We start from the raw sequence: 12,750 nt of genomic DNA, 5'->3' as shown, positions 1-12,750 counted from the left end.
TCGCATCCATACATGACCACTGGAAAAACCATAGCCTTGACTAGATGGACCTTTGTTGGCAAAGTAATGTCTCATCTTTGGAATATGCTATCTAGGTTGGTCATAACTTTTCTTCCAAGGAGTAAGTGTCTTTTAATTTCATGGCTGCAATCACCATCTGCAGTGATTTTAGAGTCCCCAAAAATAAAGTCAGCCACTGTTTCCACTGTTTCCCCATCTATTTCCCATGAAGTGATGGGACCAGATGCCATGATCTTCGTTTTCTGAATGTTGAGCTTTAAGCCAACTTTTTTCACTCTCCTCTTTCACTTTCATCAAGAGGCTTTTTAGTTCCTCTTCACTTTCTGCCATAAGGGTGGTGTCATCTGCATATCTGAGGTTGTTGATATTTCTCCCGGCAATCTTGATTCCAGCTTGGGCTTCTTCCAGCCCAGCATTTCCCCTTATAACTCTGCATATAAGTAAATAAACAGGGTGACAATATACAGCCTTGACATACTTCTTTTCCTATCTAGAACCAGTCTGTTGTTCCATGTCCAGTCCTAACTGTTGCTCCTGACCTGCATATAGGTTTCTCAAGAGGCAGGTCATGTGGTCTGGTATTCCCATCACTTTCAGAATTTTCCACAGTTGATTGTGATCCACACAGTCAAAGGCTTTGCCATCGTCAATAAAGCAGAAATAGATGTTTTTCTGGAACTCTCTTGCTTTTACTTGATCCAGTGGATGTTGGCAATTTGATCTCTGGTTCCTCTGCCTTTTCTAAAACCAGCTTGAACATCTGGAAGTTCACGGTTCATGTATTGCTGAAGCCTGGCTTGGAGAATTTTCAGCATTACTTTACTAGCATGTGAGATGAGTGCAATTGTGTGGTAGTTTGAGCATTCTTTTCACAGCTATTTGTAAGGCCTCCTCAGACAGCCATTTTGCTTTTTTTCATTTCTTTTCCATGGGGATGGTCTTGATCCCTATCTCCTGTACAATGTCACGAACCTCATTCCATAGTTCATGAGGCACTCTATCTATCAGATCTAGGCCCTTAAATCTATTTCTCACTTCCACTGTATAATCATAAGGGATTTGATTTAGGTCATACCTGAATGGTCTAGTGGTTTTTCCTACTTTCTTCAATATGAGACTGAATTTGGTAATAAGGAGTTCATGATCTGAGCCACAGTCAGCTCCTGGTTTTGTTTTTGTTGACTGTATGGAGCTTCTCCATCTTTGGCTGCAAAGAATATAATCAATCTGATTTTGGTGTTGACCATCTGGTGATGTCCATGTGTAGAGTCTTCTCTTGTGTTGTTGGAAGAGGGTGTTTGCTATGACCAGTGCATTTTCTTGGCAAAACTCTATTAGTTCTTTGCCTGCTTCATTCCGCATTCCAAGGCCAATTTGCCTGTTACTCCAGGTGTTTCTTGACTTCCTACTTTTGCATTCCAGTCCCCTATAATGAAAAGGACATCTTTTTTGGGTGTTAGTTCTAAAAGGTCTTGTAGGTCTTCATAGAACCGTTCAACTTCATCTTCTTCAGCATTACTGGTTGGGGCATAGACTTGGATTACCGTGATATTGAATAGTTTGCCTTGGAGACAAAGAGAGATCACTCTGTCGTTTTTGAGATTGCATCCAAGTACTGCATTTCGGACTCTTTTGTTGACCATGATGGCTACTGGTTCCAAATGGGAAAACGAGTGTGTCAAGGCTGTATATTGTCACCCTGCTTATTTAACTTATATGCAGAGTACATCATGAGAAATGCTGAACTGGGAGAAACACAAGCTGGAATCAAGATTGCCGGGAGAAACATCAATAACCTCAGATATGCAGATGACACCACGCTTATGACAGAAAGTGAAGAGGAACTAAAAAGCCTCTTGATGAAAGTGAAAGAGGAGAGTGAAAAAGTTGGCTTAAAGCTCAACATTCAGAAAACGAAGATCATGGCATCTGGTCCCATCACTTCATGAGAAATAGATGCGGAAAGAGTGGAAACAGTGTTAGACTTTGTTTTCTTGGGCTCCAAAATCACTGCAGATGGTGACTGCAGCCATGAAATTGAAAGACGCATACTCCTTGGAAGAAAAGTTATGACTAACCTAGATAGCATATTCAAAAGCAGAGACATTACTTTGCCGACTAAGGTCCGTCTAGTCAAGGCTATGGTTTTTCCAGTGGTCATGTATGGATGTGAGAGTTGGACTGTGAAGAAGGCTGAGTGCTGAAGAATTGATGCTTTTGAACTGTGGTGTTGGAGAAGACTCTTGAGAGTCCCTTGGACTGCAAGGAGATCCTATCAGTCCATTCTGAAGGAGATCAACCCTGGGATTTCTTTGGAAGGAATGATGCTAAAGCTGAAGCTCCAGTACTTTGGCCACCTCATGTGAAGAGTTGACTCATTGGAAAAGACTCTGATGCTGGGAGGGATTGGGCGCAGGAGGAGGAGGGGACGACCGAGGATGAGATGGCTGGATGGCATCACTGACTCGATGGACGTGAGTCTGAGTGAACTCCGGGAGTTGGTAATGGACAGGGAGGCCTGGCGTGCTGCGATTCATGGGGTCGTAAAGAGTCGGACATGACTGAGCAACTGAACTGAACTGAACTTGAGCATTCTTTGGCATTGCCTTTCTTTGGGATTGAATGAAAACTGACCTTTTCCAGTCCTGTGGCCAGTGCTGAGTTTTCCAAATTTGCTGGCATATTGAGTGTAGCCCTTTCACAGCATCATCTTTCAGGATTTGAAATTGCTCAATTGCAATTCCATCACCTCCACTAGCGTTTTTCATAGTGATGTTTTCTAAGTCCTACTTGACTTCACATTCCAAGATGTCTGGCTCTAGGTGGGTGATCACACCATCATGATTATCTTGGTCATGATCTTTTTTGTACAGTTCTTCCATGTATTCTTGCCACCTCTTCTTAATATCTTCTGCTTCTGTGACATCTATACAATTTCTGTCCTTTATCGAGCCCATCTTTGCATGAAATGTTCCCTTGGTATCTCTCATTTTCTTGAAGAGATCTCTAGTCTTTCCCATTCTGTTCTTTTCCTCTATTTCTTTGCATTGATCACTGAGGAAGGCTTTCTTATCTCTCTTTGCTATTCTTTGGAACTCTGCATTCAGATGCTTATATCTTTCCTTTTCTTCTTTGCTTTTCACTTCTCTTCTTTTCATAGCTATTTGTAAGGCCTGCTCAGACAGTCATTTTGCTTTTTTGCATTTCTTTTCCATGGCGATAGTCTTGATCCCTGTCTGCTGGACAGTGTCACGAACCTCTGTCCATGGTTCGTCAGGCACTCTATCTATCAGATATAGTCCGTTAAATCTATTTTTCACTTCCACTGTATAATCATAAGGGATTTGAATTAGGTCATACATGAATGGTCTAGTGGTTTTCCCTACTTTCTTCAATTTGAGTCTGAATTTGTTAATAAGGAGTTCATGATCTGAGCCACAGTCAGCTCCTGGTCTTGTTTTTGTTGACTGTATAGAGCTTCTCCATCTTCGGCTGCAATTAATATGATCAATCTGATGTCAGTGTTGACCATCTGGCGATGTCCATGTGTAGAGTCTTGTTGTTGGAAGAGGGTGTTTGCTATGACCAGTGGGTTCTCTTGGCAAAACTCTATTAGCCTTTGCCCAGCTTCATTCTGTATTCCAAGGCCAAATTTGGCTGCTACTCCAGATGTTTCTTGACTTCCTACTTTTGCATTCCAGTCCCCTATAGTGAAAAGGACATCTTTTTTGGGTGTTAGTTCTAAAAGGTCTTGTAGGTCTTCGTAGAACCATTCATCTTCATCTTCTTCAGCATTACTGGTTGGGGCATAGACTTGGATAACTGTGATACTGAATGGTTTGCCTTGGAAATGAACAGAGATCATTCTGTCGTTTTTGAGATTGCATCCAAGTACTGCATTTCGGACTCTTTTGTTGACCATGATGGCTACTCCATTTCTTCTGAGGGATTCCTGCCCACAGTAGTAGATATAATGGTCATCTGAGTTAAATTCACCCATTCCAGTCCATTTTAGCTCTCTGATTCCTAGGATGTCAATGTTGACTTTTGCTATCTCCAGTTTGCCTTGATTCATGGACCTGACATTCCAGGTTCCTATGCAATATTGCTCTTTACAGCATTGGACCTTGCTTCTATCACCAGTCACATCCACAGCTGGGTGTTGTTTTTTCTTTGGCTCCATCCCTTCATTCTTTCTGGAGTTATTTCTCCACTGATCTCCAGTAGCATATTGGGCACCTACCGACCTGGGGAGTTCCTCTTTCAGTATCCTATCATTTTGCCTTTTCATACTGTTCATGGGGTTCTCAAGGCAAGAATACTGAAGTGGTTTGCATTCTCTTCTCCAGTGGACCACATTCTGTCAGACCTCTCCACCATGACCCACCCGTCTTGTGCAGCTGATCTTACTGGATCATAAAGCAGGGATACACCATTTCCAACTGGGTATCACTCAAGAGATGATACTTATATTGACCTCTGAAGAAAAATAGAATATTGATAGGTGGTAAGAGGAGTATTAGGAAAAAGAAAAATTACTAAAGGATAAAGAATAACATACAAAATGGCTCAGAGGTAAGAAACTTTCCACATACATGGAAGAGTAGCAGTCCAATACATCCGTAAGTCATAATGGCTTGAAGGATGAACTGAAACGTGTCTGAAAGATAACATGGTACAATATTCATGGAGGTCCTTGAACTGTGAAATAAAGATTTTGGAACTTACCATATAAATAATGGGAGTCATTGGTATTTATTTAGCAGAGAAATTATGTAGAAGCCTCTTGTTTCATCTTTTTTTTTTTTTTAATCACACCTGCTGCTCTCTGTGTTTATAGTACCCTCCCATGGTAGTCCTTGCAAACTCTGATTCACTTATTTGGTAAAATCCATAAGTTATCTTGTTTCACCTCTCATGGAAGCTGTCTCAACTCTTCTGTTAAACTTCACAGGACTACCTCTTCTCAGAATACTTTACGCACTTTTGCTATCTTTCTTCCTTAAGTTCAGACTAGTCAGACTTTATTTTTTTGGGCTCCAAAATCACTGCAGATGGTGATTGAAGCCATGAAATTAAAAGACACTTACTCCTTGGAAGAAAAGTTATGACCAACCTAGATAGTATATTCAAAAGCAGACACATTACTTTGCCGACTAAGGTCCATCTAGTCAAGGCTATGGTTTTCCCATTAGTCATGTATGGATGTGAGAGTTGGACTGTGAAGAAAGCTGAACGCCGAAGAATTGATGCTTTTGAACTGTGGTGTTGGAGAAGACTCTTGAGAGTCCTTTGGACTGCAAGGAGATCCAACCAGTCCATTCTGAAGGAGATCAGCCCTGGGATTTCTTTGGAAGGAATGATGCTGAAGCTGAAACTCCAGTACTTTGGCCACCTCATGGGAAGAGTTGACTCATTGGAAAAGACTCTGATGCTGCGAGGGATTGGGGGCAGGAGGAGAAGGGGACGACAGAGGATGAGATGGCTGGATGGCGTCACGGACTCGATGGACGTGAGTCTGAGTGAACTCAGGGAGTTGGTGATGGACAGGGAGGCTTGGCGTGCTGTGATTCATGGGGTCGCAAAGAGTCGGACACGACTGAGCGACTGAACTGAACTGAAATGAACTGATACATCTTTTTATGATTCTTGTATAAGAAGCATCTCTTCTGATCTGCTTCCTTTACTTGCCTTGAACTCAGGAAGAATGTATCATTGGTCTTTTATCCTCAGTGTCTTTCTAGCATGTTGCTAACGAGGGGCTTAATAAATTTTAGCTAACTGAATGCTCAGGACTATGTCTTGGTAAGAAAATTTTGTCATTGACAAAGACAGTACACTGAATATGACAACAAAATAGAATTAGAGATAATAATTAGATGGTCACTATAATGGGGAATTACAAGAGGATAAACTAAGATGAAAAGATAAATGGAAAGAAAGATACCAAAGAGAGAAAGATGATTAGATGGGACAGAGATATGAAAACTGATTTGAAGATGATGCTAGATAACTTGGGGAAAGGTTACATGTTATCAAGCATTGAGTTGATCTTGCTAAAGGAAAATAAGAGTTCTCTTTTTGAAGGGTTGTAGTTGATACATCTATTCAGGCATTATTTTTTTAATGTCTAGAAACCATAACCATGCCCCCTGAAAACAGAAATGTGGGCTGCTATCTATTTTGTCTAAAAAAAAATGAAGACATTATCCCTAAGCTAGTTTAAGTTGTAACACTATAGTTCATAACAGTGAGGGGAAAAAAAATCAAACTAGAGATAAATGTACATCTCATCCTGTTTCTTAGAAAGAAGTGATATCTAATATTCCTCACTAATCTTTAAGATTTGGTGTTCAAAAGTTCAAGTTCTATTTAAATCTTACTCAGCTGATTCAAAATTAATTATGTTATTTCTCTCTTGCTTTTCTACAGTATGCTGTCTGGCTAGTCCTCTGGGTTACGTGGAATGTGTTTGTTATCTGCTTCTATTTGGAGGCTGGGGACCTCTCAAAGGTAATTTGCCATCTGATTTGCCTGAGTCATCAGTTGTGTGTTAACAAGCCTCTTCCTAAGTAAGGCAGGCTTACCCTGCTTTTGTCACTTAGATGCGCCTCATACGAAGGTAAATCGAAAGCTGTCCTCATCTATCTCTCTGCATTTCTACAATCAAAGAAATATTTCAGTGTGTCACAAAAATGCCCTTTATTATTTTAAGCAAGCTAAAGTAAAATATTGATTACTACAATGAGAAGAATGTGTACTTTTAAAACATTGACTCATGAGCGAGTTCTGAAGCAGAGTAGGAATTTTATCAAAGGTAAGATCTTGAAGGTTTTATGAAATCACTTAGTTTGCTTATTATTCTGCTGAAGACTTACCTAATTAGACCCCAATAGCAATGTAATAATTCAAATAATTAATGAGTTTTAGTTGAATAAGACTGTTACCAGAGGGATATAATTTATCACATAAATGAATGAAATAGATATTTTGTTCTAAAACAGTCTCAGAAAGACTTAAAATACTTATATTTTCATCCAGGTTTCATTTTGTGCTGTACTTCTATGAGTGTGTGTATGTTTCTGTATTTGCATGTGTGTCTTGCTATTATATTTCTAACATAAATGCCTTTACTATTGAAATAGTGCAGTTTGTACATCTCCAAAACCATCATCCTTCTTCTATTGAATGCAATTAACAGCAAATAAGTCAAAAAGATAATCCATTCAAAACAGTAGCAAATCCTACTTGAGACACTGGAGAGAGCTGTAAACTTGTAAATTTTCATAGTTATTTTAAAAGAGATTATAAAAATGTTCTTTTACCTCTCTATTGCTTAGAGCAGAAAGATGATGCAAAGATGTTGGCACTTTTAAAACCCAGAGATAACAACCTGCTTTAAAAGGCTAAAAGAGTTGAAAGTGGCCAGGAACTCTGTTCACAGGGCTAGATAGCTTGATGCGTGGGGAATGGGGTCATGGTAATTCACATTTCTAATCTCGCATACAGGCACTTCACAAAGCTCTTTGAGCATTTTCAAGTCTGTTTGTTTATTATTTAACTATGATCCTGAGTATAAATAATCTTGATTTTTTTTTTTTTTGCTAAAGCAAATGATGAAAGATAAGAGGGTGATGCTATCATATGAGATAGACCCCAGGCTTCTGGAACCTGTAGTTTTAGGATCGCGTTTAGCACAAGTTCTCACTGGGACCCTCTGCTATATCTGCCCTGGTGGATGGCATTTCTGTGATTCTCACCAGGCTTCATACTCCACACTCCTGGCAGCAGGCAGGCCTTTCCTGAACATGTCGCGACCAATGAAAACGAATTATTCAGGTGACTCTCAGAAGGACACTTAATTTTCTGCTTAAAGTTCACATTTCTTTCAGGCCAGAAAAGCATGAATGCTTCCCAGGACTTGAATTCCTTGCCCAATTTATACACATTGCTGTAAAATGTAATTTCTTCAAAGAGATTCCTCACTAAAATGACTTTCAATGACATTTTCAATGAAATAATCACCTTATTCATTGGAAGACAGGTAGTTAGGCGTATTGGCTAAGCAAGATGATCTCGCAGATTAGAGAGTTTGTTTAATATTAATAAAGGAGAGGTTTGAACCAGGCTGGCTGCACAAATGTTCTGTAATTTTGCTTCCCACTCCACATGATGACTGTAGGCACTGGATAAAGCTTGTGATCTCATGACCTTGGACGTGGGCATTGGAATTGAAGTGAGGGTATATCCTAAAACAGCGTTCGAGAGAGTTGAAACCCAAGTTATTAAGAATTCTGCTAACGCACACAGGCAGGTAACAGCTGTCCCTTGGCAGTGAAGCAGTTAATAATATTTCTTTTTCTTTTCATCTTATAAACCAAGGCTAGACTCTGCAGAGCACATGAAAATTTAATAATTTCCTTTTAACAAATAATCTAAAGGAAAACTATAAAGGGCACAGTTATATTGTTATCTGTACTGAGTTTTTCCTCCCTTTTCCTGCTCAAAGGGTTTGAGAAAGGTGTATTTATGCCATTTAATTCTTTAGCTTCTGCAACTGCCTCACATTCTTCAAGTAATAGAGTGCCAGAAGGAAGCAATGGTGATTGAAAAATGTACAGATATATGAAAGCTCAAAAATGGGGCTCCTGAAACTGCTGATAATACTTAGGTTACAGAATATAAATGGCTTTATTCCCTCACTTCCCCCCAAAAATTGTTTGACCATATGAATGGGTCAGATTGTTTGAGGCTGAAAGACAAACATGGGAAATAAAATCAGGGAGGACATTCTGTGGTCTTTATGTATGTGAGAGAGTGTGTTTATTTCCATAAAGCATTTTGTAAAGGAGTTAATTCTTCATAATGAATATTGACAAGAAATAATACAAAGTAGTACAGTATTAAGGCAAACTCGAGTTACCCATTACAGTTTAGAATTTTGTGTTTTCTTATTCCAGTGTCTTTTCTACTTTTTATGCTAAATTATCTGCCATGTACTTATGAGAGAAACAGATATTAGTGTCATTAATGAATACCTTCAGGGATGAAATGACTTAATTATAATAATATGATACACACGGCTGAATGGGTTGATCTTCCGTTTTCTTTGTATCCATAACTGTATAGACAATATTTTTCCCATCAAAAATTCTGTGTAAATCCAACATCATTATTACAATATGAATTAATATATTTTTATTATTATCCCCATGAGATATAAGCAAAAATAAAACTAATCAGAGAAAGTTCTTTTTAAAAATTTTATCTCAATGATATTAATAAAACATTGTAAATGTCATATAAACCAACACTTAATATGGTAGGAACAAATAAACATATAGCTTACATAAAAACCATTTCTAAACATTTACATTTATAATAACTGATTTCCACACTATTTATATTAATGGTTTAGGTATTAGTGTTGTGACTAAATATTCTGAGGGCTTCCCTGGTGGCTCAGATGGTAAAGCATCTGCCTGCAATGCAGGAGACCCAGGTTTGATCCCTGGGTCTGGAAGATCCCCTGGAAAAGGAAATGGCAACCCCCTGGGAAAGTCCCATGGACAGAGGAGCCTGGCAGGCTACAGTCCATGGGGTCACAAAGAGTCAGACACAACTCAGAGACTAAACCACCACCAAATATTCTGAAACACCATACAGTTTGTTACTTCCTAGGATGATATTTTAATATATGCTCTATTAATGAGACAGAGATGGCATTAATTTTTAACCCAAAATGTTTGCTAACTTTGTAGGCAACTGCCTTTGAGCATTAAATGTGACCTGGACTATTAGACTAATAGTTTGATGAGTTCCTCAGGTAGCTTAGTCTGATTATTTTATGGGATTATTTTGGTCAGTTGTGATTTTCTTGTTCACATGTCAAATAGAAATGGAACTAATTCCAGTTGTTAACCAAATTGAGTTATTTTGAAAAAAGAGATTTGCTATTCTATAGTTAACTTCAAAGTGCCTTGTTAGAAGGAAAACACATAATATGTAATTCACTTACTAGCTTCATCACCTGGGAAAATGAAATTTATGAAATGATTTTCAAATAGTTATACTCAGGAAAACAATATTAGTGCTCTTCTGATACCTGCATAGAAAACTGTATTCTGTTGGATGTGTCACAATTATAAATTATTCTTAGGCTGAAATTATATCTTAACACTTTTATTTATTGATTATCTTGAGATCTCAGTTTCTACTTTGGTCGTTTATGGGCACCAGCAGTGAAAGATAAACCCTTTATCTTTAGAAATAAAATAATTTACTTACAGATCATGAAATGAAACCAAAGGATTATTTTACACTTAAAACAATCCGATTTGTTTATATTTAGCCCTTTGATAATATGGATGCAGGTATATATCTCATGTTTCATTATATTACCAGAAACTTATCTTCTTAGACATGACCAAAGCAATAAATTATACTTAATGAATGCTTTTAATTAGCAGTGTCTAGAAAGCTGTAATGTTTTAGTAATTCTGATAGTTGCTTTTGCTATCTAGGTATAAATTTTCATTTAAAATGTCGATATATAAAAAAGCTATGTAAAAATATGGCCTATTTAAGCTTTGAAGAATAAAATTGCACTCCTGCAAACAAAAGCTATGGGAAGAGAATAAAACCTGTCATATACTGTAGGCAATAGGGAACAAATCCTAAAAACCAGTTGCAAGTGCTGTGTGAAATGAAGTGCTATTGCATCAATCCCAGGTTTATTCCTTTTATTAAAAATGAATTATTCATTTAAAGAGGTATCTGATATTTGGATATTTTCTGCTGAATGAAATCAATGCTTGTATCAAGATTTGCTTTTATGATTTCATATGGGAAAAGATGGTATGGAGAGTCTCATAATTATTTTTTAATTTGAATTAATGATATTCAAAAAAGTAAAATACCTGTTCAATTACTAATAAGAATACCTCTGCTAATTGATTTAAGACTGAGTTTAATAAATATCAAGATGACAGTTAATTGGATTCATATTTTTATCTTGCTTTTCTTAAAATGCATACAGTCTAAGAAATCGTGAATTAAAATGAAATATAAAAATTATTTCCCAAATCATCACAATAGATTTTGCTTTTAGATGTAGGATAAATGTCCTACATGTTATCAAGAATTTTGTATAGTATAATTTTCGCCCAAATAGAAATGAACTAGCTGCCTCTGTTCTCTTGTTTCCTATTGTAATTCATTAAATTAAACTGCTTACTTTCCTAGTTCCACAATTCTCTTTTGTTTGCTTACTCGTTCCACTTCCTTTTAAGGCCCTAAAGTAAGGAGTAAGGTCTTTGGATCTTTCTCTTCTCTGTTTACTTTCTTTCTTTCACTTGAAAATGCAATTTACTGTCATAATTTAAAGTATCATCTCTACACATTTATCTGCCAGATCTGTATCTTCAGTCCTGACCTTGTTGCTAAGTTAAGGTCCCACATCTCCAACTTTCTGCTTGTGTCATGTCAATTCCATTTTCACCTTAAATTCAACATGTCCCAAAGGATTTATCATCATCCCCAAAGAATCCGACTTCCTTAATTCACTTCTTACTCAGAGAAGAAAAGCAAAGCAAATTGTTTTCCAAAATATGAATAAAAGAGGAAATGAATTGTTTTGTGTTGGGAGGGCTATAGCAATCGTTTTAGGTTGACCATGAGATGAAGCAAGAAGTGCATGTTATTATTCTTCCTATAGTCTTTTTATGTGTGTGTGTATTGTAAACTTTGGACAATAACAATTCAAAAACAGTAGAGGGGTGCTGATGAATGATACTTTGTATTGGTAACTGCCCCTAAAGAGATGAATTGACCTTTAGAAGATGCTATATTCTCTGGGGGCATTTGCTAATTCTGGTTGGAGGAGAAGTGCTGAGTTCAGGCTTCAAACCCATAGAAGGCTGTTTCTGGACTGTGTATAAATCAGCACAGCTTTAAAGGAGAGGACCTCAAGCACATGGTCAATTTTCTTCTTTTCTGAAAAAACAATTTTGTTCTTTTCAGGCAATAAGAACTAAAATAATCCATTAGTAGCAAACATTCAATAACAAATTCTATGCGATGATGTTCTTATTTGTTCATGGAACATGCTTTGCATTTACAGATTAGATTACCTTTAAGCAAGCACAGAGAAGTTCCCTGGTTTCTGACTTCCTTTTAAGCAGGGATACCAGTGTAGATTGTGATGTGTGTACATATGAAGATTTATTACTTAACACTGACTCTGCCCAAGGTGTCAAGTGAAGCAAAAAACTGGATTACCAAGAGCTCTGATGAGAATTTATACTTAACTTCATTTTTAATACCCAAAGTATATATATTCATTTGTATGGCAAAATTCTTTCCAAAACCTCCCTGTATCTTTGTCCATGGTTGAGATGACTAGACCATGAAAGGCCCTATATCTAATACTACTTTATTTGCATATTTATTTTAAAATTATAATTGGATTTCTAGAAGATGAGGAGCCTTATTCCCAGGGTATTGAGAAACTTATATGCTCCATGAGGCTCTCACTGAGAGCTACAAAAATATCTGAGAATTCCCACTTGGATTTCTACCTTCTTTACTCTTTTGGTTAAAACAGTGTAAACCATTTCACAATTCTACCATTTTTTCTAATATCTGAGTTGCTTTTTGTTTCTCTGCAAGAACTAGATGGCTATATGGTTTTGATGGCTCCAGGAAGTTAACTGTTCTCATTTGTACTTC

At 37.4% G+C, this 12,750-nt stretch overlaps 1 protein-coding gene across 2 annotated transcripts in view; it reads left to right on the top strand.

Annotated features, from left to right (window-relative positions):
- The window catches only part of NKAIN2 (sodium/potassium transporting ATPase interacting 2), a 1,197,954-nt gene that overhangs the window by 641,055 nt on the left and 544,149 nt on the right, over positions 1-12,750 (top strand). For both annotated transcript variants that reach the window (XM_040238999.1, XM_040239000.1), the window contains exon 3: positions 6,454-6,534. In XM_040238999.1, coding sequence (XP_040094933.1) covers positions 6,454-6,534 — 81 coding nt within the window. The remainder of the gene's footprint in view (positions 1-6,453; positions 6,535-12,750) is intronic.

This window comes from Oryx dammah, unplaced genomic scaffold (genome assembly GCF_014754425.2).
Source record: "Oryx dammah isolate SB20612 unplaced genomic scaffold, SCBI_Odam_1.1 HiC_scaffold_4, whole genome shotgun sequence".
NCBI classification, from domain to species: Eukaryota; Metazoa; Chordata; class Mammalia; order Artiodactyla; family Bovidae; genus Oryx; species Oryx dammah.
Note: the sequence above shows the minus strand (reverse complement) of the source record. Positions and strands in the feature narration are given on the sequence as shown.